Source organism: Gymnodraco acuticeps, unplaced genomic scaffold, assembly GCF_902827175.1.
Source record: "Gymnodraco acuticeps unplaced genomic scaffold, fGymAcu1.1, whole genome shotgun sequence".
Classification (NCBI taxonomy): domain Eukaryota; kingdom Metazoa; phylum Chordata; class Actinopteri; order Perciformes; family Bathydraconidae; genus Gymnodraco; species Gymnodraco acuticeps.
In genome coordinates, this window is record NW_022989810.1 from 94352 (window position 1) to 120753 (window position 26402).

The 26402-nt window shown below is 40.4% G+C and overlaps 1 protein-coding gene across 1 annotated transcript; it reads right to left on the minus strand.

Annotated features, from left to right (window-relative positions):
• Positions 1 to 2550: 2550 nt before the first annotated feature.
• On the minus strand, positions 2551 to 20017 carry LOC117555312 (alpha-N-acetylgalactosaminidase-like). The gene is made up of 9 exons (XM_034230169.1): positions 19882 to 20017; positions 19311 to 19467; positions 18485 to 18625; positions 7042 to 7253; positions 6837 to 6931; positions 6407 to 6568; positions 5888 to 6085; positions 3407 to 3547; positions 2551 to 2959 (listed from the first exon to the last, which is right to left on the minus strand). The coding sequence occupies exons 2-9, from the start codon at positions 19463 to 19465 to the stop codon at positions 2765 to 2767; spliced, it is 1299 nt and encodes a 432-aa protein (XP_034086060.1). The 5' UTR covers positions 19466 to 19467; positions 19882 to 20017; the 3' UTR covers positions 2551 to 2764.
• Positions 20018 to 26402: the final 6385 nt, after the last annotated feature.

Sequence of the window (26402 nt, forward strand, 5' to 3'; positions counted from 1 at the left end):
TCGATGAACTGAAATAATCTGTATTTGAACTGTACTAGTACCTAAGCAGCCAGTTTGACATTATGACTTGCTTGTCATTGTATTTTCATGTTTTTTTAAAGAAAAATTAACTTGTCCACATTGCTTGCCAAAAGGGCAGATCTGCTGGCACTAACAATGTCTCCTGCTGTGGAGAACACCCTCTCGCTAGGGACAGAGGTAGCAGATACAGCCAGGTAGCGTTTTGCTAACATGGCAACATAAGGATATTTGGCGTTTGTAATAGCTTTGGCTCGGTCTAAACTTTTTTTGCGAGTGGTGTAGGCTAACATGCTAGCGGGAGTTGGGTTTGCACTTCAGTCTTTTTTCTTTTGGTACCGGTGATATTCACATTCGGTGATGCCTTTTCAAATGAGTGTGCAAGTTTGATGTATTGCCAGCCGCGTAACCAATTTTAGTTGAACAATGCAGACAAACAGATTTGGTTCGGTCCACCTGTCTTTGTCCGTCATCCTTGTACGTAACTGCGAAACCAAAATGTTCCCAAACCGGAGACTTCAATGATGCTGGAGGATTTTCGAGCTCAACTTTATCTGCGTTCGCCATTTCCTCAAATTACTGACTAAATTTGAACGCATCCCTGTGACCAGCTCTCATAGTATGCCTCTCGTCCAATGAAATGACTTGGTCGCTCTATGACGCGTTGAACCCAATGTGAGCAAATTACTCTGAATGCTGCGACGCAGCACCTGAGATTACTTCCAAAAGGTTGTTCACATTCTCAATTTTTTACGTTTAACGTTATATTCGTTCGGTACACTTCGGTACACTTCGGTACACATGTGTACCGAACCGAAGGGCCCGTACCGAATAATTTCGGTACGTGTACCGTTACACCCCTAGAACATAACCAATAACCTACCATAGCCAATAACAAATAAATGTAACTTTTTTTACCTAGTTAACATTTATTTAGTAATGCACATTTTTATTTCTCCAGTTTTAAACGATATTTTTGGTTGACTGTCCCTATAGTAAGGCAAGGCAAGGCAAGTTTATTTATATAGCACTTTTCAACACAAGGCAATTCAAAGTGCTTTACAAAAAATGAAAGAAATTAAGAAAATGGCATAGTATGCCTATAAATTGAAATGATTTCAAACCTGTTTATCCCAATAATTATAGAGTGCCTTTGAAATAAATGTGTGTTTACATAAATTGTGATCAAAACGTTTGAGACCCACTGAGATAACTTAGAGTAAAGTTAACTATCTAAACACTGAGAGTCCTTTACCTCACTGAGCTGTAGTTATCAGCCTCTCAGTCTGTCAGGAGAGAGCTCCCCTCCACCTTTGTTGTAGAAACATCTTCTTCTTATATCCGTTAGCGCAGCTAGCACCAGGTGCTAATAACAACAGCGCCGGTACCTCGCTCCCACGCTCACTTGCACTTTGGCTGTGAGCTGCGGGCACCAGATAAGCCAACATCCCCCACTTTCATCACTTACAGCGCCCATCGTACAGGGCAAATTAAAAGTGTAACCGGGGTGAAAAGGGTGTTACATTTACTTAATTATGAATGTTGTTACATCAAGGCTGAAAATTATGATGAGCACTAACGGTCAAAAATGTTTTTCCCCCTCCCAGAGCTGCCAGCGCAGCGCCCCCCCCAGATCTGGCACCCTTGGCGAACATCTATACCGCCAATGCTAAGGACCGGCCCTGCATGAAAGTGAGCAAGGTCATTGGACAGACAAATTACAAATTAATTTAGGTTGCTTGGTTACTTTGAAGACTGTGTAAACTGGTCAATACCATTGGGGCCCCAATTTTTTTTTTTAAATAAATATCTTTAAAATAATTTTTTGCATGGGCCCCTGGCCGGCTCTGGGCCCCGGTGCGTTGCTACGGCTGCACCGTCGATAGTTACGCCACTGGATAGAACCCACAACCTTCTGATCGGAGACCTCAATTTTTAGTGTCCAGCAATCTACAAAGCAAAAAGGCTCTAGACTTGTGTACTTTACTGTGTACGAGCACATACATCTGAAGGACATGTGTATTATTCTCAGAACATTTGGTGTCATTCTCTGTGGATTAATCCGTGAGTGATAGCAGCCGGCAGAAAGGCACTGACCCCAGGCGGACCAAAAAGGGTCTGTGTGGGAAAGACGTGGGTGGACATGGACCACTTCCTCTGACGATCCCAGGGCACGGAGAGCCCCAGGAGCCCAGCTGGGGCTGCAGAGCAGATACGCAGCTTAGCAGATATAAAACTACCATGTTAAAACTTAAAAAATGTCTGTACTGACATAAAAGACATCACTGGTCAGGATGTGTATCTGCCCTTGTTTTGCTATATTTACAGTATTATTACATTTTTCTTAATTACATATGAACATTTGTAAACACAATTTGTGTCCAGCAACAATTAAACATAATAATAAATGTGCATTTTTATATAAATCATCAAATCTGTTTGTTTAGGCAACCTGGTGGTGTCACAGTTTATCTAAATAAAATAAAAACTACTTGAGGCTACTTCCTGTTAGAAATATCACCAACAACGACAAAAATGAGTACATGTTTATTCAATTGAAGAAAAAGGCACTTCTAAACAATACAAAAATATGACAGAATTCAAAATTATTATGTTTGGTGTCATTAAAATCAGTGCCGCAGAATATCTATTCCATAAACCAAATTAAGCTGACAATGCTTTGTTTGAGACTTTCAGCATTCCAATTATTCCATACAATTTGAGCATAGCATTTACAGCAGTTACTTCATAACGCAATCCTATGCCTCGGTACAGTTTTTTGCCATGTGAGTTTTGAGGTTTTCCTGAGCATCTTCGTCTGTTTGGATGCTTTTTTGGGGTACACGTACCACATGACTACACCTGAGGGGTTGATGGAGAAGGTAAACTCTGTGGTGGCGTTCAGACCCGTCACTGTTGCGCCAGTAAACACATCATAGGCCTAAAAACAAGAGAGGATATTTAGACCTGAAATGGAAAATATAACTTATATTTGATTGTTATATATTTCACCAAATCATTGTTGAACCACTATAAACAGATAGTAGTACGTTGTTAATCCAAGTGAGAAATGTCACTATTGCAAACAGCTTAGAGATACAAAAACAACGATAAAGAGTAAAACAATCTATACAATATTTCTCAACAAAATACAACATTTAAAAATGATAACTTCCAAAAAGAGTGGGAGAATCTTTACTGCAAATATATACATATTTGCCTACAAATGCCAAAGGATTTCTCCATATTTCCGCAAAATGAATGAACTACTAACTATAATTTTCAAAAATAATAAACTTTTTCTTTTTTTGAAAATAGAGATAATAGAGACAAAATAATTTCAGGACAAATATGATACATAGGATAAGACATGAAAGGGTGTACGAACCTCATAGTTGCCAGCATCGTAGCTGAGTTTACCCAGAGAGCTGTGGTAGAGGTAGGGCATGTCTGTCCGTCGACTCAGGAACACAAGGGCACTGGCTGACTGAGACAGAGGCCTCCAGTAAACTTCAACATGACTCTTCTCCTGTGTGACAACACACACAGAAAATACAACATCTGAACCTGTTTTTTAGACAAGACACCCTGGTTGATTTTTGTGGGTGCCAAACTTTGACTCCAAATCCCTAAAGGTCCTTCCATCTTTTGTTGTTCTACATCATTAACATCAGTGTATTATTGTGAACTGTGTATTATACGGCTTAGTTAAATACTATATTTCCAATTTCAATTTGGACATTCAAGTGTTCTTAATTTTCACTAACATACCACTGCTAAGGAGAACCGACCGTTGCTAAGAAAGATCAAGGGTCTACAGCAGGGGTGCCCAACCTTTTTTGAACCGAGAGCTACTTTTAAAGTTGCCAGACTGCCGAGATCTACCAGTCCAAATAGAGAGGCGTAGCCATTACTGACAGCCTACTACCAGGTAAATACACACTTCTACTTGTATAAAACTGACCTTTGTACGATGAATACTTCATAAAATACTGCAGATCCTTTATTTATTTAACTGAAGTTACACAACAGTGTTGTTGATACAGAGTTGGAGTTTATTCACACGTCACATACTACAGTGGGTAATGTTTTCAAGAAACATTGAACAGTGCTGCCACATATGACAGGAAAAAAAGAAAAGACTCTGAACCCTTTCTTTGCCATTATATAAAAATAGTGTTGCTACAAAAGTATAAATTAGGCTTACTAATAAGACAACTCAGATCTGAAGCTCCACAGGAATCTGCAGCCAAAGTGCAATAAAAAAGACAAAATTAATAGAATCAAACCCTTTTTTGTTGAATTTTTGTAGAGTATAAAAAGAAATGCCTTTAAAATAGGATGCAAGCAACACTAGTTTCTTAACCTGAATTGATAATAGACTATAATCAATTTAAGTTTGCATTCTTATACCATTTTGTACAATAATTATAATGAATAAGTTCAAACAAACTAAAACTTACAGCTGATTAATAACGGTATCTAACTTGAGTTTTTATTATATCAAAAACCTGTTGAAATTCTACTGTTATTTTTTACTGTCCCCCAAAAGCGCGTCGGCAGCCTCCAGGAATGCTTATTTCACAACTTCGCCGTCTTTGAAAGACTTCATGTGTTTCGCAAGAACGTGACTGACACGATAAGATGCTCTGGTAGCAGCCTTGCTCTTGTTGTTGGGCCTGGTGAAAATGGACTGCTGTGCATTTAGCTGTCCTTTCAGGTCCCTCCCCTTTTGGGAGCGTAGGGCAGAATTAGGAGGGAATTCCGTCTCGCATTGCAGATGAGACAGATGGACTTTGAATTGGAAGAGATACAAAAATAATCATCCTCCCACTCGGAGTGAAAATTATATATTTTGGGCTTTTTTGCTTCTGCCATAATTGCGGTCCTGTGTGTGTGCGGACTGTCAATCCTGTTGACACGGACAACGTCAGCGAAATAGTGCCCACTGCCCACCAGCCACGCCCCGACACATGGGATCACGCCGGCCAATCACAAAGCTTTGATGCGTTCAAGTGCATTATTCTGGCACAGGAAGATTATGTTATAGGACATTAACGATAAAACAGAATATTGTTGTTCTATTTTTTAGACACATCTCGCGATCGACTGGGATCCCCGGTCGATCGCGATCGACTGGCTGGGCACCCCTGGTCTACAGAATGGGCCGTCATATCAATGCGCAGAAAGATATCCGGTCTATTTAACATCAACTGTCGACTACAAACATTCCTTTTCTCCATCAGACAATACCAAGGAATACAAATGAATATTTTGGATTCATGATGGCTAAACTGTATCCAGTATAGAAAAGAAAAAGAGCGCAAGAGAAGGTAAGTTGTTAAAAGACAGAGAGCTGGACGTCAGAGAAATCAACAAAAGAAGACAGACAGGAAGTAAACACTAAAGGGAACAGCAGAAGAAAAAAGACAGGAAGTAAACAGTAACACCGTATGGGCTCCTGCAGTGTTTAAACTTTAAAGACTAGTTAATTGAAAGAAAATGTGAACAGACTTGGACAGTTACAGAAAACCTGAATCAGTGCTGCTGTTATTTTAAGTTACTTTGCTGTTGCCACAGTTCCAGCCGTTGGTACACAATTTTTCTCAGCTGTAATATGATCATTTTGAAATCCATTAAATCATTTTTAATCAACATTGGGATTAAAATTGTCAGATTCATTAGTATGTAGCAGTGTAATAAGCGGGATAATGTGCAGAAGGGCGATCATTATTGAAATAAGAACACCCACCCCTTCGTGTCAGGATCACAGTGGTCTTTTTTCATTAAAGACCGCCCTTCTGCACATTATTCCTTACTAAGCCTTGTCATTATATATAATCCGATCTGTCTCAATAATGATAATGACCTGCAATAGGCGTCTTCCCTGGATTCCCATGGGGTCCTGGTTTATTGCAATAGCCATTTTGTTTTGCAGGATGGTCCTGGCGCTGTTGTCCAGGTTTCGAAGGTCATTGGACATGATGAGAGGTGCAGCCATTATAGCCCACAGAGCCATCTGAGAGCGGGCCTGGTCCACACTGAGACCGAAGTTTCCAATGATGAGCTGAGGACAGATATCAGAGGCATAAGGAGAGAACAACAATACAGTAAGGCAAAGAAGATCAAAAAAGGAAAAGAGTGGTTTGGTCATTAACATTTCGGCCACAAGGCAGTAAACTCATCTGTGAATGCATTCATTGTTTTAGCCTTGTTTTACGTACGACACAAGACTCGACTTTAACAGCGTTTTGAAAAGCACCATCTTCAATTTTAAAAAGCAACATCTTTCTGTGGTTAATAGGCCTACACAGTGGAACATATTCCAGGATATATTGCCTCATTATCAGTTTTGTAAAAATCAATAATGAAAACAAACCCATCATACCATGTCAGGGTCATTCCACTGTCCAGGCCCCGCAGCCGGCTGCAGATCATCCTGGTTGTTGGAAAACCACTCAACAATACTAAGCACACTGTCCCATGAGTCCTGGATATCATAGTAATTCCTCCACAAGTGACAAATGTCACCAAGGAAAGTATAGTTGACCTGGTAGGACCAAGGAAGTATAATTTACTTTAAAGCTGTGCACAAAAATATATTGTGCATTTTCCTAAAGAACGATGAAAAACCTATACCAATGCTTATCATTTGATCAAGAACAGTGAGTAAAGTTTACATTTTTTGTCTGTTTTTCATTTTATAGTTTAATTGCAGCAACTGCCTTTAGCGTGTCTTTGTCAGAACATTGTCATGGTTCTATTCAAGTCCAAGTGACCCCACAGTTTGAGTTGACCATCATTGGAATGACACTCACATTAGGGGGAAGGCCTCCGACATAGACAGGCCAACTACAGGAGTATGCCATAGGTCTGCCAGTAGCATTCAAAGCCTTGGACATCAGAGGGTAGCCTGTGACACAAGAAAACACTTGCTTAGTGTACGATCTCTTGTGGCTTCTGTACTTTTAAGGTTTTCAAAGATTTCAGTCAATGCTATTCAATAGGTTAGTATGCTCTTACCTAGCATTTGTTCTACAGCATTTGAGGAACAGCCGTCAAACTTCAGATAGTCTACCCCCCAGCTAGCAAAGGTCTGGGCATCAATATCGATTTTATCCAGCGTGGTGCCAGGGTATCCCATACATGTGTGAGTGCCCATGTCTGCATAGATTCCCAACTTCAGTCCACGGTCATGGATGTACTTAGCCAGTTGTGCTATGCCCCCTGGGAACCTGGAAGAAAGCAAGCACTCACATTGTACATTTTATTGAACAAACAAGGTTAGTTATTAAGGCGAGACACGGCAGGCAAAAACATCGTTTTTCAAGTACTGGTCAATTTTGAGATTTTGTGCTATTTTGATTCCATAACATGTTTTCTTTCAGGCTTTTGGAAGGAAAACGTACAAAATACACATTTAAGTGTTTATTTTACTATAGTTTGTCTATTTGCGTCTGTAGATTTCTCCTAAATTCACCAAAAGTTAGCATTCTAACGTAACATAAAGTACCGCGACCGCTGTGTGCACCATGTCAACAGAGGTATCGTTGGAAAGCTGTGTCTCTCCTGCACAATCTCATCGGATCCAAATATGGTCATTTCCTTTGTATCAGCAACCAATCGTGAAAGCACAAAGGGGTCTTAAACCAAGAAACGAAATCTCATTGGCTGGTGTCAATTTCTGACAACGTGATTCGTTCAGATGCGTCGGTGTGCTAAAACACTTCCTGGTTAGCTTTCAGCTAGAAATTGAAATCTCAAAATGCCAAAAGAACGGCGAAAAAAACGTTCACAGAGAAGACGACAACAATTGTCACTTGCACGAAGCAAGGTTATAAAAAAAAAAATGACCGTGAACATGAAATACCTTCACGGAGTGCGTCGAGGCGCAAGCTGTCATCCAAAGAACAGGAGGGTTTAGCTAGCGCCTCACTGCAATCTTTAAAGGTCCTTTTCTCAAAATTAGTTTTTTCTCCTACTCTGAGTTCGAAATTTCAACTTCAGTAGCACGTAGATACACCAAACCTTCCAGTTATATTCCTATCAATATTATGAAGGCTTTTACAGAAGGGTTTGTTCATATATAATTAATAGCCTGAATTATACAACATTGTATACCTAAAAACATGGCGAAAATTTATATTTTAGGGCTGTTGACAGTATTTTCTGATTTATGGAATGATAAAAAGAGATATCCAATATCCCTTTTGTAAAAGCCTTAGATACTAATATGACTACAAAATGAAACAATCATTTTGAATCTGGCTATATCCAAAGTTCAGATTTCGATTCCTGAAATGTGTTAAAATATGTGCATATTTATTGAGATAATGGTTAATTTGCATATTTAAACATGCTATTTCAGAAAACTTGTAATACAAAAGACAATTGCCTTATTGTAAGTAATTAACTGGAGAAATGTATAGCTGATACCTTTAAGTTAAAAAAAATACCCTATTCACCTGGGGTGTCTCGCCTTAAGCTGATCATGTAGTGTACAATCAAGGCAACATTTTGCAAATCCAATATAAGCAAAGTAACCAAAATAGCTTACTTCCTGCTAGGTAATATTGCCATATTGTGCCAGTTTCAAATATAATGTGCTTTGAAGCCCATCTATTCAGCACACATGAGTCACCAAGCCCACTGTGCTCCAAGTGAGGGACCCTGAAGCACATCCTTAGCTGCTGCCCAAAGGCACTTGGTGAAGGACGATAGTCAGGTCCTGAAGACGATTCCTGAAGCAATCAGTGCAGTAGTTGAGTTGGCAAAGTGGGCCAAATCTTCCAAGCATACCATCACCTTTATCAGTGCTGGGTAGGAGCTGAAAGCCGCAACAAGAATATCTGCAGGCAACGTGACCTCTGGCAACTGCTGGTTGACCTTGAGCACATATTGAATTTTCTGAACCATATCACAGCCACCACCCTTCCACCGGGCATTGCCCTTATACTTGTTATGGGATTACTTTGGTTTAGGAGGTAGATCCCCAGTACCTGCAGTCAAAATACTGATTTGGTGTGTCCTTGGGCATCCCAGCTAGCAGGGAACTTTCTCACAACTTTGGCTAACGTTACCTACAGGTTCTAATAATGTTTGAAAGAAACGTTTGAATCTCATGTTCAAAGAACCTTTTGAGGACGTTTATTATTTCAAATAATGTTCCTATAAGGTTAACTAAGACATAACGTTTTAACTGCAACATTCAGAGGATGTTTTGAGGATGTTATTCAGGCCTGAGATGACAGAAAATGTGTATGAAACGTTCCTTTAAAGGTGGGGTATGTAATTTATTTCAGAAACACTTTTTGTTATATTCCATGGAATGCTCTTAACATCCCAATAGCAATGAATATATTAAATGCTTTGACAATAAATACATACAAAAATGTAATCTGTGGAAGCCGTAGTGCTGTAAAAAGCACAACCAATCATCTGAGCCGGCCCGGCTAAAATAACTGGATGGCCTACCTGCCTGTCAGCCTTCCATCTGTGCACAAACTTATCTCGTGCCCTCATTGGTCATGTGCGCGTTTGTGTGTGTTGGAGGAGGGGTTCTGTAAGGAAGTGGCAGATTTTTTCCGGTTGTGTATTTTCAAATTCTAGCGCTCTCGAGCTGGTATATCCAAAATTACCTACCCCACCTTTAATGTGATATGTTAACAAAAGTGGAACGTTTTGCCTGCAACATTCTAAGGATGTTTTTTGGACGTTGTTGAGGTAACACATTACAGATGTTCTTTTATAAAACATTCCCTCAATGTTACATGTTAACAAAAGAAGAATATTTTCAAAGCAACATTCAGAAAATGTTTTCAGGAGGTTATTATTTTTTTTATAAAAACGTTCCTGTGATGGCAAATATTAACACGGTCATGGTCAACGTCAGATTTATTTCTAGAGCGCTTTAAAAAACAAACTTGTTGCATTTGTTTGAAAAGGATGTTTTAAAAAAATCTGATGTCACCACATTTTCCTTTTGAAAAAAACAAACAAGCACGTAATTCATGATAAGCTGTAAGCAGATATAGTTTGCGGTGGCATGTGTGAGTTCCCAGCTAGACATTTGTGGTTCTAAAAACATTCTAAGAATGTTACCATTCATTATTCTAGGAATGTTTCCAGCGGGAAGTTTTAGTTTGGTTCCCAGAATGTTCTTCTGAAAGGTAGGATAACGTTCTGTTCAGGAATAGTAGGGCATAATGTTCTAACAATGTTATCAAAAACATCTTAAGAAGGTTATCAAAAACATCTTAAGAAGGTTATCACCAAACATTTTAAGAAGGTTATCACCAAACATTTTAAGAAGGTTATCACCAAACATTTTAAGAATGTTTTTACATTTTCAGCTGCAAGTGTTTTTGTTGTGTATGCACATGACTCTATTGTCATATTTATTTTACCTTTATTTAACCAGGATAGCTCTCATTGAGATTAAAAATCTCTTTTTCAAGAGAGTCCTGGCCCAAGAATGGTAACAGCACAGTTTCAGACAGTTTTACAGTTACAGACAATTAAAAAAAACACACAATCACAACACAGTCATACACCAAGTGCCAAAGCATTTACAGACACATCAGCCTGCTTCAAGGTCACTTAAAGTTGCTTTGAGTGTGTTTAATGAGACCAGCTCTCTGAGTTTCAGCTCAGTTTAAAGCAGGTTCCAAGCTTGAGGGGCAGCGTAACTGAACGCCCTTTTCCCAAGTTCAGTACGGACCTTTGGTACAGTTAAAAGGAAAAAGTTCTCGGAGCAAAGCCGATAAGATCCTGTGCATTTTCTATTGATGTACATCCTTAGATAAGGGGGAAGAGCACCAAGAATAGCCTTATATATAAGGATGTACCAATGTTTCAGTCTACGCGTGGTCAGGGAAGGCCATCCAACACGAGTGTATAGATTGCAGTGGTGCGTCAAGGATTTGAGGTTTGTGATGAATCTCAGTGCACCGTGGTAGACTGTGTCCATCGAGTGAAGGCACTGAGAAGATGCATTCATATAAACCACATCTCCATAATCCAGCACAGACAGAAAGGTTGCAGACACTCTCTTTTTGGCCTCATAGGAAAAACAAGACTTGTTTCTAAAGAAAAACCCTAATTTTATTCTTAATCTTTTCAAGAGTTCCACAATGTGTGGTTTAAAAGAAAGCGAATTGTCAATTATAATTCCAAGATACTTATACTGCAACACAGATTCAATCTCCGTCATCTGCAAGGTGGTGATAGAAGGAAGGTTCAAGACCTTGGGTTTTGCTTTCGAGAACATCATTAGCTTTGTCTTGGCAGCATTTAAAACAAGTTTCAAATCACACATGTTGGATTGTACAATGTTAAAAGCATTCTGGAGCTGACAAAGAGCCTGCTTCGGGGTGGACGCAGAACAATAAATAACTGTATCATCAGCATAAAAATGCTAATTTGCATTCAAAACATTGTTATTAAGACTGTTAATGTAAATAATAAATAACAATGGTCCCTAAAACAGATCCCTGTGGCACACCCTTGGATACCTGAAGAGATGTTGAAGTTAGACCTTCTGCCCACACACACTGTGTTCTGCATGATAGATAGTTCTCGAACCAACAGACAGCCTTACCTGAAAGACCGATACTAACAAGTCTTTGTAACAGTCAGGGTTGGGTTGTAACGGAATACATGTAACGGCGTTACGTAGTCAGAATACAAAAATCAAGTAACTGTATTCAGCTCGCGTTACATTTGAAAAACGAGTAATCTGATTACAGTTACTTTCGTAAACCTGAAGTGAATACATTTTGGATTACTTATTGGAATTATTGGTTGAAAGATTTCCTCACAACATTTAATATTCATTACTAAAGGTACAGCCGAATCATCACAGAGCACAAAACCTATTACCGCCTCAGATGGACCAAAAAAGGGAGCGTTTGAAAAAAATGTGCGGGTCCGCTCAGTGAAACAATAACAACGAAACATGGAGGAACAAAAGTCTGCGTTTAAATCATGTGTGTGTGTGTATGTGTGTGTGTGTGTGTGTGTGTGTGTGTGTGTGTGTGTGTGTGTGTGTGTGTGTGTGTGTGTGGTTAAAACACATCAACCTGCGGTCGCTCTTTAGCCTTTCTAATGATTCTGAAGGTAAACACACTGCAGTGAAGGCAGTGCGTGAAAGGCGGTGAGTGAAAGGCACGGCGCGCTCGTCTTCTCAGAGGCTGAGTTAACCCTCCCGCTGCCTCCTGGCGCTGCAGAGATTTCATGAAGTGAAGGAGGTTTTGGTGTTCCTTCTATAAAACAGCTGCGGGCAGCAGATACTGTGAGAGTCACAGACATGAATACATAGATCAAGGCAGACTGGTGCACACACTCTCCTGTTTTGCCAATCCGGTGCTTAAACAAATATAGCTCTACACCCCTGGCCGAAATGTCCTTAAAATGAAGTCTGAGTTCGAAATATATCTCAAATAATGTATGCACTGTAATTTCCCCAATAAACATAAGTCTGCAATGAAATGGTTGTCTCCTGTGTGCTCCACTTCACTTCCTCCTTGGCGCACCGGTAACTATCTCGAAAATAAATAAATAAGTTGGGATAACGGACTTCATATCATTCATATGGAGTGGGGCCAGACTAATGTGAAAGAGCAAATTAAATGGCAGGACAGAAGGCGACACGCCCGTTCTAAGCCGTGTCCCTAACTCCTCACACCCCAAGCTGCATCCCCAAAAAGTGTGTTGTTACCTCGTTTCAGATGTGATGTTTCAGTTGTGCTCTTGATACGCCATTAAAACAGTAAAAACACTTTCAGTTTCCTTTTGCTTTTTGTGTCTCCTGTTCACCAAAACATACCCATCTGTGATGGAAAAAGAAAGTAATCCCAAAGTAATCTGAATACTAACTGTATTCGGATTACTTTCAGAGCCATATATTCAGTAATCAGTAACTGATTACATTTACAAAGTAACCCTCCCAACCCTGGTAACAGTAAGGCATGATCCACTGTGTCAAAAGCCTTTGACAAGTCAATAAAAAGTGCTGCGCAATGCTCTCTATTGTCTAAGAAGTAAATAAGATAATTTATACTTTTAAGGCAGCTGTTGTAGAGCTGTGTTTTATCCTAAAACCAGATTGAAACTCAGATAAAATATTTAGGGCTGTCAAACGATTAACATTTTTAATCAGATTAATCACAGCTTAAAAATTAATTAATCATGATTAATCACCATTCGAACTATGTCCAAAATATGCCATTTATTTATGTATATTGTTGTGGGAATGGAAAGATAAATGAAAGAAGGCGGATATATCCATTTAACATACAGTATCTATGTTTATTATAAAACATTTCTGTGTGTCAAAATGAAAGACAACCCACACACCTATCAATCATCAAACCGTGGGGTTTTAATTAATTACGTGTTGATTTCTATCAACGGGGGAGTACTTCAGGAAAGTCGACGGAGGGGGGGGGGGGGCTAGTAGACTACTTCGTGACCACAGAGTGTGAACGTTGTGATCAGCTGTTTTAGCGCAGTTCTCCAGTGAAGGGGGGGGGAGTCTCCCTCCGCAGCCGGGTGGTGTAGTTTTGGCACAATTCCGTTGTACAGACCGACGTTAACAGCAGCCCTGTCTGTGCACACGGAGACCGACTCTGTCATCCGGTGATCTAACCGCCTTCTGGAAAAGCTTCACAAGTACGTCGGTACGCAAATGCGCTTTGTGACACAAGTGACGGTACGCATTTCAGATTACGCACATAACCTGCGTACCAGTTATGTGAACCCCTGTACTACAGCAAAAGTATTCTCCGTCGGGACTTCCTGCAACAACACCACGCCGTTATCAAAGATGTTCTATTGAGAAGACGATCACTACGTGACAAAAGTTTTAAAAACCGTGGCTACTGAAATCAATCTTACTAACTGCTGTCTGTGCAATTTACTCCGCGAGTTGGCAGACTTTATTTTGCTTACTTTAACATCATTTTTCATGGTGGGGCTAAGCCATTTCTTGGTATGGGTGTAGCCTACCCCAGCGCTGCCACTGGTGGCACACGGGGCGGGCCATTCTGCACATGCGTTAAATGCGTTAAATATTTTAACGCAATTAATTCAAAAAATTAATTACCGCCGTTAACGCGATAATTTTGACAGCACTAAAAATATTATTTGTTGATAAAAACTCCTTCAGTTGGAAATCGACCAGAGATTCCAGTACTTTATTTAAAACACATAATTTGGAGATGGGTCTGTAGTTGTTTAGGAGAGTGGGGTCACCCCCTTTTAACAGTGGGAGAACAAAAGCAGATTTCCAAATAAGGGGAATTTCGTTTGACTCCAAGGACAGAATAAAAAGATAAGCCAAGGGCAAAGCTATAAAATCAGCTGCTAACTTTAAAAAGTACGGCTCCAGGTTGTCAGGAACTGCTAATTTTCTTGGTTCCAAACTTTTCAGGGCTTTATGCACCTTTGAGACTGTTACTGGAATAAAATTAAACGGTTCACCCTCCCAGATACCACCGTCAGAGCGATCAGTGGCTCCTTGAGCTATGTTCTGCGAGGTAAACAGCGAACCAGAAGCAATAAAATGTTCATTAAAACAACCAAGCATTTCTGCCTTATCAAAGATTTGAACAGAGTCCTCCTTCACAATGCAATGTGGAAGCTCTATAACATTTTTGTTTCCAGCTAATGATTTAATAGTTTTCCAGAATTTAAGGGGATTATTTAGGTTGTCTGACGTTTCAGTTAGGAGATGATCCGCTTTGGCTTTTCTGATTTTAACGGTGAATGCATTTCGCAGCTGCCTGAAGAGCAGCCAATGTGACCCAAGACCTGTACTCCTGGCTTTTGACCATGCCACATTGCGCTCGTGTAGTAAATCAGAAAGATCTGATGTGAACGATGCCTTTTACTCTGTAGTTTCTTAAGGGGGCATGCCTATCAACTATTTTAATAAAACCATCATAAAATAATGTCCAGGCAGTTTCAACATCTGCAATGAGATTGATTTTGTCCCAATCAAATAGAAACAGGTCGTGGAAAAAACCCTGCTCAACAAAATGTTTCATATCACGCTTTATGATGATACAGGGTTTTGTCTTAGGGACTTTTGTATTCCGTACCGTGGCGATGACACAGTGGTTACTGATGTCATTTGCAAATACAGAAGCAGGGGTGTATTTATGAGAAGCATTGGTAAGGATTAGATCAATTAAGGAGGATTTTTCAGGAGATTTCAGATTGGGTCTAGTGGGACTGCCAACAATCTAAAAGAGATTTAAGGAATTGCAGTATGTTTTAACATCATCAGATGCTGGTAGCAGCCAGTTCCAGTTAAGGTCACCCACAATGACAATTTCAGTATAGGTAAGACTGGACAAAAGCTGCATTAAAGATGGTAAAGCGTAGCTGACAGCTGAAGGTGGTCTGTTGCATCCAACACCAGTAATATTGAGCGCTTTTGATACTTCTAAGTCAAGAGCCAAAAGTTCAAATTGTTTTGTCAGTGATTTAGAGAGAATACTTTTTACATGAAACTTCGATTTAACATAGACTGCAACACCTCCACCCTTTTTAGGTCGATCAGTCCGATACACAATATAGCCGTCAATGCAAATATCCTTGCTTGAAATTGATTTGGTTAGCCAAGTTTCAGATATCACTATTATATCAGCATCGGTTGAATGTGCCCAAATAAGAATCATATCCATTTTAGCAATCAAACTGCGCACATTCAAATGGATGAGACCAAGACCAGACCTTGATTTAAAATCTGCAGAGGTGTTCAAATGAACACAAGAATCTGGTCCAAGGTTAGGTTGCACATTTCCTGAAATCAACAATAAGAGTACATTAGACACCTATAGAAAGGCCTAGGTGGACTTTTTGACGGCTCTCTCTTAGTGTTTAATCCTAACACAAAATCATGAACATGGCTTGAAGAAATAATAAAGTTGTCTTGTCTATATTGATAGAATAACACTTAGAAAACCAAATAGGTTTATTTTTTTCATGACAAAGACACTTTTAGTCGCAAATAATCACACTTGTTTTCGGACTATAATGGTTGTGTCTCGTCTGTAGGTTCTAACTGTTGGATAAGCTATCTGGCTGTGTGTGGTTTGTGAGGGCTGCGTATAAATAACGATTTGTTGCCGTGAACGGTTTGTTGCATGCTGCTCTAGCTTTTTGCCAGCAGATTATTTGACAACTTTGCCTGCTTTTGCCTTACACTGATTTGATTCCTCCTCTCCCAGGAGGAATCCAAGGCCTTCCACACTCCCATGACCAGCCAGGCCTCTCTACCCACCCTGGAACAACTGTTTCCCACTGCCACCATAACCAACCTCCACTCCCATATTCTAATAAACAAATGTTACGCTCACCAGCTGATTCCGAGTCATCCTTGTACATGTGTTAATAGTCAGATTCCAATAGTTCCAAACTATCAAAATCATCCTAGTGACCACAGTGGTCAGTCCAGTTACCCAGGAATTTTGAGTTGAAGAATTACAGGAATATTATGTTCTAATAATGTTAAAATATTTTAGTAAATCGTCACCACAGAGCATTTGCATAATTTTTTTAAAGTAAAGCACGTTATCCTACTCTAAAATAATAACATTCTGGCAACATAAAAAAATCTAACTTGCAGCTGAAAACGTTTTAAGAATAGTAGGGCATAATGTTCTAACAATGTTGTCAAATACATTTAAAAAAGGTTATTACCAAGTATTTTAAGAATGTTTTTAGAGAACGTTATCCTACCTTTCAGAAGAACATTCTGGGAACAACAAAAACACTTGCAGCTGAAAACATTTTAAGAATAGTAGGGCATAATGTTCGAACAACGTTATCAAAAACATTTTAAGAAGGTCATCACGGGTCGAGTCTGCTCTCTGTTCCGAGAATAACCACTAAACATGGAAAAGCAGCTTTTAGTTATTATGCCCCAACAATTTGGAACAAACTGCCTAAATCGTGCACGTCCGTCGAAACAATTCCTATTTTTAAATCCCGACTAAAAACGCACCTATTTGCCGCTGCTTTTAATTGAGCTGCCCATACTCACACTACAGTATGCCTTTTTAGTCATGTATTCTGTACCTGCTGTTTATTTATTTCATTTATTTCATTAACTTTGCTTATTATACCTGTTTTTAAATGCCTTTTTAATAATGTATTTATGCTATATTTGTTCTTAAATCTATTTTGCTTTTAATCTGTAAAGCACTTTGAATCGCCACGTGCTGAAAAGTGCTATATAAAATAAAATTGCCTTGCCATCACAAAACATTTTAAGAATGTTTTTAGAGAACGTTATCCTACCTTTCAGAAGAACATTCTGGGAGCCAAATTAAAACTTCCTGCTGAAAACATTCCTAGAACAATGAATGGTAACATTCTCAGAATGTTTTTTAAACCAAACATTTCTAGCTGGAATACTACTTAACCCCAAGTTGCCAATAGGTACCAAGTACTTTTCCCAGGAATAGGAACTTTATTTCCTGGAACTATCTAGTAAATCGCGTTCACACCGGAATAAGTCCCTAAGGGAACCGCTGACGTAACTTCTTCTTCTTCTTCTTCTTCTTCTTCTTCTTCTTCTTCTTCTTCTGCTTCGGGTTTACTGGCAGGTTTACTGCCAGTCCCCGGAGTTGGGGACTGGCTTCAGTAGAAGCTGCTGGGAACATACTGGTACTGAAGCCTTCCGAGTAAATCGCCAGAAGCGCCGACACCTCCTCATCACTCCACCGCTCCCATGTTTTCTTTTGTGTTGCCATAAGTTAGTCTCTCTCCGTTGGCGCGCTGGGCTAATGCTAATAATGCTAATGCGAGCAAATAAAATGGCGGCTTCACAAAAACTTTTCAGAGTTTTACGGGGCGTGGTTTGCAATTCGCCCAGCCAATCAGAAATTGGAACCTTTTACTCCCCAGGAAAGTCCCTGCTCTCTAGCACGGACTAACAATGGGTGAAAAGGTTCGCAAGTTCTAGTTCCAGATCTTTTTGGTGTGAACGCAAAATCCCAGGAACTATCGGAACTATTCCTGGGAAAAGTACTCCGGTGTGAAAGCGCCTAATGGCATGGCCAATGGTGTCTGCAGACTTGTATGTAAAGCATTTTGAGGGGGGCAAGGACTGGAAAAGTGCTTTATAAATGCAGTTTGTCAAAAAGCAAGCTGTGCTCCTCAAGCTTACAGTCCAATTGGAAGATCGTCTTAAAGAGGTCTTTGAAAGGAAGCTCAAGTAAGCAAGACTGGTCAGAAACTGTCAGCAGGCTAGATGAAGAACGAGGTGTCTCCCAGTGGAGGATCAAGCTTGCATCCCATTCTTTGGTCAGAGCCCTCAGTGTGGCTTCAAGATGTGGCTAGGATGTGGACCTGTTAACTACATCAAAAGCCCCAATTGGGATGGCCGATTCGGTCTTTTGTAATACTAGATGAAACACAGAGATGCTTAATCTCCAATAGAAAAAAGTAGACCAACCTGGAGGGTTCAGGTTGCAGCCTCCCTTGTTTGTCTCTCAGCCTGGACATCCAGCAGTCGTCTATGATTACATACTCATAGCCCAGCTCCTTCCAGCCATCCTCAGACAGCCGGTCAGCCATGTCTCTGAACAGACCCTCGCTGTGGACACCATGGACAGAGCAAAGGAAGATTTTTACAGATTTCAACTGAATATGGTGGAAGGTTTAGTAATTAGTTTAGTTAAAAGTTGGCCATTCATTAAGGACATTTTTCCACAGTAACTCCATTAACAAAGAGGCAGACACAAATATGTTTTACTGTTCCTGGATTTCTTGGTTTAACACACTTTATACATATTTCACGTTGCAATTTCCAGGAGGAAATTGGCTTAGTAATATCTGTATAAACTTGTTTAAAAGATTTTTTGTCACACCAATTAATTTGCAAAACACAATTTTCCTATGCTGTACATATTTGGTTCATAACTAAAACATTGTCCATCATTTACATTTAGAATCAGATTTAAATTGATTGTCAATTTATTTTTTTATTTTATTATTAGGGTTATTTTGCTGTTAACCATCAATATTTGACTAAACCCAAAATCTGTGTGTAACTTTTCAGATGTCATTCTGAGAAAGATGTTCAAGCGTTCAAAGTAAACGGCTTCAACAGCAAAGTTATGTCATAATGTACTATGTTCATTTTCAAAACTTTAGCACTCTTACTAATTGGAGGACATTTATTGGTGTGTACTTCAGTCATTTATCCTTAAATAAAAAAGCCTTCAATATATTTTCTCAGAATATCTGGAGTAATCCAGACATGTCCCTTTTGATCACACCTGATGCAGTTTTTTGGGTCATCTTTACAAGCGATATCACAGCGAAAGCGTTCCCAGGCCATCCATCCCATTGGTGGAGTCTTCAGCAATCCATTGTCCAGGGCAACGGTCAGTGAGATAAGGGCAAGGAGCTGAGTTACCGCTAAGGGCCCCATTTCTAAAAAAAAATGTAAAATGTGCAAATTACAGATTTGAACATTTACTCACACACAGAATACACAATACATGTTTTTTTTTTGACAAGGTAGTAATGATCTATGGTACTGTTTTTGATACATTTCAGTGTGAGTTTTACTGTTTTTTTTTCCTATTGTGCAGAACGTTCAGGATTGACAGCTTGACCACTTTCAGTGCTTTACCATCAAATAACATTTTATCTGCTTTCATGACTTAGGCATTAACTGACACTAGGTTATTTTGCGATTTCTAATCAACGTTAAGTTCAACTACATTCAGTGTTGCATAGGTTATCATATACATTTTTGTCTTGAACCTTTTTTTTTATATGTACACACAAACACACAATTATTTACAAATCTGAAAAGCCATGTTTGAAATAACATGGTCCTACCTGTGTAGCTGAAGCTTCAGCTTGCTGTTGTGAACTCTCCGTGTGTGTGTTTTGTTGCTGCAGCATATGACTGCTCTCTCTACTTCCTGGATTTTCCCCTGAGCTGCAACACTTATCTCTTCCTGGTAAAGTGAGCTAAGTGTCATGTGACTGCTCAATGTCACATGATAGAACAGGAAACAGGTTTACACTAGTGTTGTGGAGGCATACGTTGCATATTGTTTTACTTTCCATACTTTTGTTGTTCTTTAATCATTTGTATTTTTGTATTTTTCCTTTATATCACATGTATCCTGCAGTCAGTATGATGCAGGTGTTGCTTTAATGCTTTAATATCAATGGTTGAAATTAAATATCAGTGCTTTCTAAGGGACTTCTCACAAAAAAGTGACCATAAAGTCCATGCTTTTCATCAAGTTAATATGTATATACTTGAATAACACATGACACTCTAAACTGAGAAAGAGGTTTGTTGGGAACATTTAAAGATAATTGTATCAGTAACTTGAAATTTATTTTCTCTTCAGACGACACAGGAGATAGTGAGGATTACATTCCTTTGTATATTACAGTTGGGTTTTCCTTTTCCTCCCCTGTAGCTGGAGGTGCAGACATGCGGCCGTTCATCTGGAAAAACAGGTTTTGCAGCATTCACATGTGATTACTTGTCTTTATATGCCATTTATTTAAAATAACTCCCATGCATTTCATATGAGAGAATGTATTTAATTTGCACAGAGAGCTTATCCTCCTGGGAACCGAGGGGAAACAAAGTTTGTTCCTTTAAAGTCCAATCTTCTTTTCTTTCTTTTTTTTCTACCTATTTAGGGTCAACAAAACATCTTGCAATTTAGACTTTTTACATTTTATTTATATTTTTTATTTTACAGTATGTCCACTGTAGAGGACGTCAAGACCATTTTAGTTTGAAAAGACAGCCAAAATTAACAGATAGACTATGTAACGTATTATGGTTATAGAGTGATATTAATACAAGAATACATTCACCTTTATTTTAAATATAAATAAGTAATTGATCTGAACATTGCTGTTTATTTGGTGACTAAAAAACTAGTTTGGTTTTTGGTGAATCTTTCCAGATCTTCAAAGACTTTGTAGTCAATGTACTGGGAATAGTACTAAATTGGACTCCAGTTTGCACGGGCTATAGCAGGGGTATTCAACTAAAATTCAACGAGGTCCAGTTAGAGAAAATGTCCCCATGCAAAGGTCCGGAATATCAACATGTCTAACTTTTTTTATGAATTAGTGTGATATATATTGAAGTAGCCTGTAGCTGTATCAATGTCTGCATGTAATCAACAACTGACTGCCAATCAAATAAAGAAAGTACAATTAAAAAACAACAATATTTATTGTCTATTAACATTGAACTATACAGATATGGGTCATTCCAGAATTGGAGGACAATTTAGACATCGACACTTTTGAAAAATGAACCTTTTATTTGATATATCTTTGTTATGTAATTGAGAAAAACAGGTATTAAACCATCAGAAAAAAAGTGATTGGCCCAGCTCAGGCATCAAAGGTATAGTTTGTATTAGATGTTTTATTGCTTGTGTGCCATGCTTTGTTCAACACTGTTACCAATACTCATTAAACTGAAAATATTGTTAAATAAAATCCTTTTCTATTAATAATAATAATACATGGGACTTTTATAGCGCTTTTCACTATTATGTAAAGAAAGTCACATTCAAGTTAAATACTCATGTTATTTAGGATACAACTTGTTTTATATTAATTTAAATAGCTTTTTAAATCTGTCTAGCCCAACTTTTCAATAGTCACACGTTTGTTTTTACACATTTCTGTATTTAATTAAAAATATTTGCTCAAATACATTATATATACAATTACTCAAACTATTAAAAGGACAATAGTTGTAACCCTTGGGAGCTGAGAAAATAATTTAAGGTTATTGTAATAGAAAATCATATAGTAACAGGGTTGAAATTAGAGTAACAGGGTTGAATGGCTACATTGCTTTTGATTTATAGATCATGACATAAATGTGACAAATAAATACTCAGGATCACAGAAACGTTGTTTGATCATATTTTGTAGATATCTTTTAATAAAATATTAACAGGATGAGTATCAATGATAAACATCAAACATGTCAACACAACAACAAACTTCATATATCATATAAAATATTCAGTGGCAAATGTATAAACGGGCTGTTTGCCAAGTTTTAAACAGATGAGATTGTTCTCACTCATCATGTTGCCTGGGAACAGATTTACTATGTAACAGAGTCAGGAACTGACCAATCTTTTAAACTAAACATGAACTAATCAAGAATTTGATGGGTCCCCCCCTGCTGCAGTACACATTTTCACTTTTCGTGGCTGGCCAGAGTATCCCATACCTCCCTTGCAATGGCCATGTGGCGTGATGTGACGTTCTCTGGTGGAGGAATAAGGGTCAGCACATCCTGTAGGGATACCAATGAAGATCTTCCTTGGACGGCCAGAAAAAACGGTCTGACCCCACTTTGTGCATACATTTGACCTGGCAGTGGGTCTCATTAACCTCTTGGATGATCCCTGGGTAGATGATGTGGTTGTACACACAATTTCCCCACAACCTCTGGGCTGTTCCACTGCACCACTTCTGGTGTTATGTGGTTGGGGTCTTCAGTTGGGTCATCTGTGGCATTGAATGTGAATGACTTGGTTTTTTGGCAATCACATTCAAGATTCCCATTTGAGGAACACATGCAACTGACGTCGCGGTAGCGAATCTTACCAGGAGAAAGAGTGACAACCTGATGGATCCTCATTGTGGTTGGTACGGCTGGGATGTAAGATGGCATTTGTTTTACTGCATCCTCCACAGCTTGCTCTGGAATGTAAAACAACTTTACCTTAGATGTCCCCTCACTCAGAGCATGGTATAGGGACAATGCCGTTGGGATATCAAATCCTTGACTGACAAGCTTGTCTGCCCTTCTCTTTAATGTTCCACCCACACCATCTGGGGCACCTTTCCCATGACTGGCTTCAAAGTAGTTCCATGTTCCTCTTGTGAACCCTTTCCTGTAGATCTCGGTGCAAAAGAGGTACAAATTGCCACGCTGCTTGTACTGTGTGCAGGGACCGTCGCTAAAAAAAAATGGATGGTTGACACATGCGGCCAATCCTCTCGAATTTCCTCCAGGATGGGCTCCAGGTGTTGCCAGATGGCAGGCAGCCCCTTCTGTCTGGATTCCGATATAGTGCAGAAGGAGGTAGGGGCAGACCCCCCCCCCCCCACATAGTGAACCCCAGTGTGCAAAGTGGCCTGTTGGTGTGATGCACCAAAATGGACAGCTTGCACTTCTCTCTCTAGGTCGTCCTCAGACGAGCCCTCCATCGTCGCTTCCAGTCATCCCGGTTCTGCATACATCTGGCCAGTTCATTGGTACTTTGTGCTCCTGCGTCGTTCTTGAGTACGTCCACTTCAGCGCGGTATTTGCAGCCGTAGTTCTCAGAGAAGTCAACATGGACTACACAATCATTTACAGGGAGGTTCAGCTTCAGGGCCCGTAAGAAAGCATATTGCTGCCTGAGATTGAAGAGATGGCGCCTGAAATTCTGAAGAAGAATGGCACATTTTTCAACCAGCTCTTCTTGGGAGCATTCAAATTCTTTTGTGAGTTATTTTAGAGGATACTCCAGGATTATCTTTATGGTCTTTGTCCACAGTGGCCCACTGAATATAGGAGACACGATCAGTTGCTCGGTAGTGGCTTATAAGTTCGTATTCTTTTTTGCTGCATTTTTCACACTCCCCATACTCCCCATGCAATGCTTGTCTGTAGTGTCACATGTGATGACTTCTGTAAGGCTCTCCAGATTATATGTATCAATTATGTGCATCTGATGAAGCTTTTTGGCAATGAAGCCTAGATTTTCATGTTGTTTACACATGCAAGTTTCACGATCCGCTAATGTTGGATGCACAATCCAGTAGGGGCGAAGTGTGCAGAACAGAGAATATGACAGACGGTGGTTGGAGTGCTCAGCCAAGAACTTCAAATGGAGGTTCTTCATTGAATCCGTAAGCAATCTTTTTTGCATTTTCTTTTTTTCTTTTGTTTTCTTCCAGTTGTGATCCTGCTGACATCGTCACGTGAAAAGAACAACCTCACTGTTGATCTCAGCATGGCAGCTTTCCCCTTGTGTTTTTTCCGTTGGTACAAGCAGACATTTTTATTTGCCAGTTTCGTCCACCTCCTTCTTGAAAAACCAAAAACTTGCTGCGCCAGTTGGTGACAATTCCTGCAATGACTTGTCCGTCACTCTCTCTTCTTGAATGTGCGTACTTGATACGCACTTCCTCAGCTACTGCTGTATGGAACAACAAGGTTCTCTTTAGTGATGTGCCCGAAATATTCTGAATTAACTTGTTGACTTTGGATCTTGGAGATGGATGGTCATTTTTCAGTCTTTGGAGGCGTTTCTTGTATTTTTCTGCCCTCTGTTCGGCTTTTTTCAACTTGTCCTGTAGTTCCTGAAATTCTCTGTTTATTTTTGCTTTGGTAGCCTTCCTATTCCTTCTTCCAAGATCACGTTGCCTAAAAGAAACATAATACATAAACATACGTGTATTGTCACTTGACCATTTCACCTGCATGGACCTTTTCACAGCAAAACTTGCATTCCTCAATAACCTCAACTTATAAATGTCCTGACCATAAGGTCCCAGGTTGAGGGTCGACTGGAGGATCAGGGCTGACTGGGGGGGTGTTAATTCCCTCAAGTACCTTTTCCATGGCATTACTCCTCTGCTCTCTCCATTTCTTTCGCTGGGCACGCTGCTCTCTCTTACTTCTGTCTTTTTGCCTTTTCTTCTTTCCTGTCTCTACATCTTTCCTCCACTTCTCTCTCTCTTTTCCTAAGTACTCCTGTCTCTGCTGATCATTAGCATCACGCCTGGCACGATAGCGCCTTTGCTTTTCAGCAGCACTCAATGGTGTGCTAGAACTCTGTAGAAATCAATTAAAAAAAATTCTATTAACCTCTTGATCTAACCATGATTTAAACACCATCCATCCATCCATCCATCTTCTCCCGCTTATCCGTGGTCGGGTCGCGGGGGTAGCAGTTCCAGCAGAGAGCCCCAAACTTTCTTTTCCCTGGCCACATCAACCAGCTCTGACTGGGGGATCCCAAGGCGCTCCCAGGCCAGCGAAGAGATATAATCCCTCCACCTGGTCCTAGGTCTACCCCTTGGTCTCTTCCCAGCTGGACGTGCCTGGAACACCTCCCTAGGGAGGCGCCCAGGTGGCATCCTAACTAGGTGCCCGAACCACCTCAACTGGCTCCTTTCGACATGAAGGAGGAGCGGTTCAACTCCGAGTCCCTCCCGGATGACCGAACTTCTCACCTTATCCCTAAGGGCGACACCAGCCACCCTGCAGAGAAAACCCATCTCGGCCGCTTGTATCCGCGATCTCGTTCTTTCGGTCATGACCCATCCTTCATGACCATAGGTGAGGGTAGGAACGGAAATGACCCGGTAGACAGAGAGCTTTGCCTTCTGGCTCAGCTCCCTTTTCGTCACAACGGTGCGGTAAAGCGACTGCAGGACCGCTCCCACTTCTCCAATTCTCCGGCCCATCTCACGCTCCATTGTTCCCTCACTCGAGAACAAGACCCCGAGATACTTGAACTCCTTCACTTGGGGTAAGGACTCATTCCCTACTTGGAGTGGACAGTCCATCGGTTTCCTGCTGAGAACCATGGCCTCAGATTTGGAGGTGCTGATCCTCATCCCAGCCGCTTCACACTCGGTTGCGAACCGATCCAGTGAGTGCTGAAGGTCGCAGACCGATGAAGCCATCAGAACCACATCATCTGCAAAAAGCAGTGGTGCAATCCTTAGTCCACCGAACTGCAGACCCCCCTCCCCCATGACTACGCCCCGAAATCCGACCATGTATATTACAAACAGGATTGGTGACAAAGCGCAGCCCTGGCGGAGGCCAACCCTCACCGGAAATGGGTCCGACTTACTGCAGAGGACCCGGACACAGCTCTCGCTTTGGGAGTACAGAGATTGGATGGCCCTGAGTAGAGACCCCCTCACCCCATACTCCCGCAGCACCTCCCACAGTAACTCCCTGGGAACTCGGTCATACGCCTTCTCCAAGTCTACAAAACACATGTAGACCGGATAAGCGTACTCCCAGGCCCCCTCCAGGATCCTTGCGAGAGTAAAAAGCTGATCCGTCGTTCCACGACCAGGACGGAATCCGCATTGTTCCTCCTCAATCTGAGGTTTGACAATCGGCCTGACCCTCCTTTCGAGTACCTTAGAGTAAACTTTCCCGGGGAGGCTGAGTAATGTGATGCCTCTGTAATTGGCACACACCCTCTGATCCCCCTTTTTGAAAAGGGGAACCACCACCCCGGTCTGCCACTCCTTCGGTACTGTTTCCGACTTCCACGCAACGTTGATGAGACGTGTCAACCATGACAGTTCCTCAACACCCAGAGCCTTCAGCA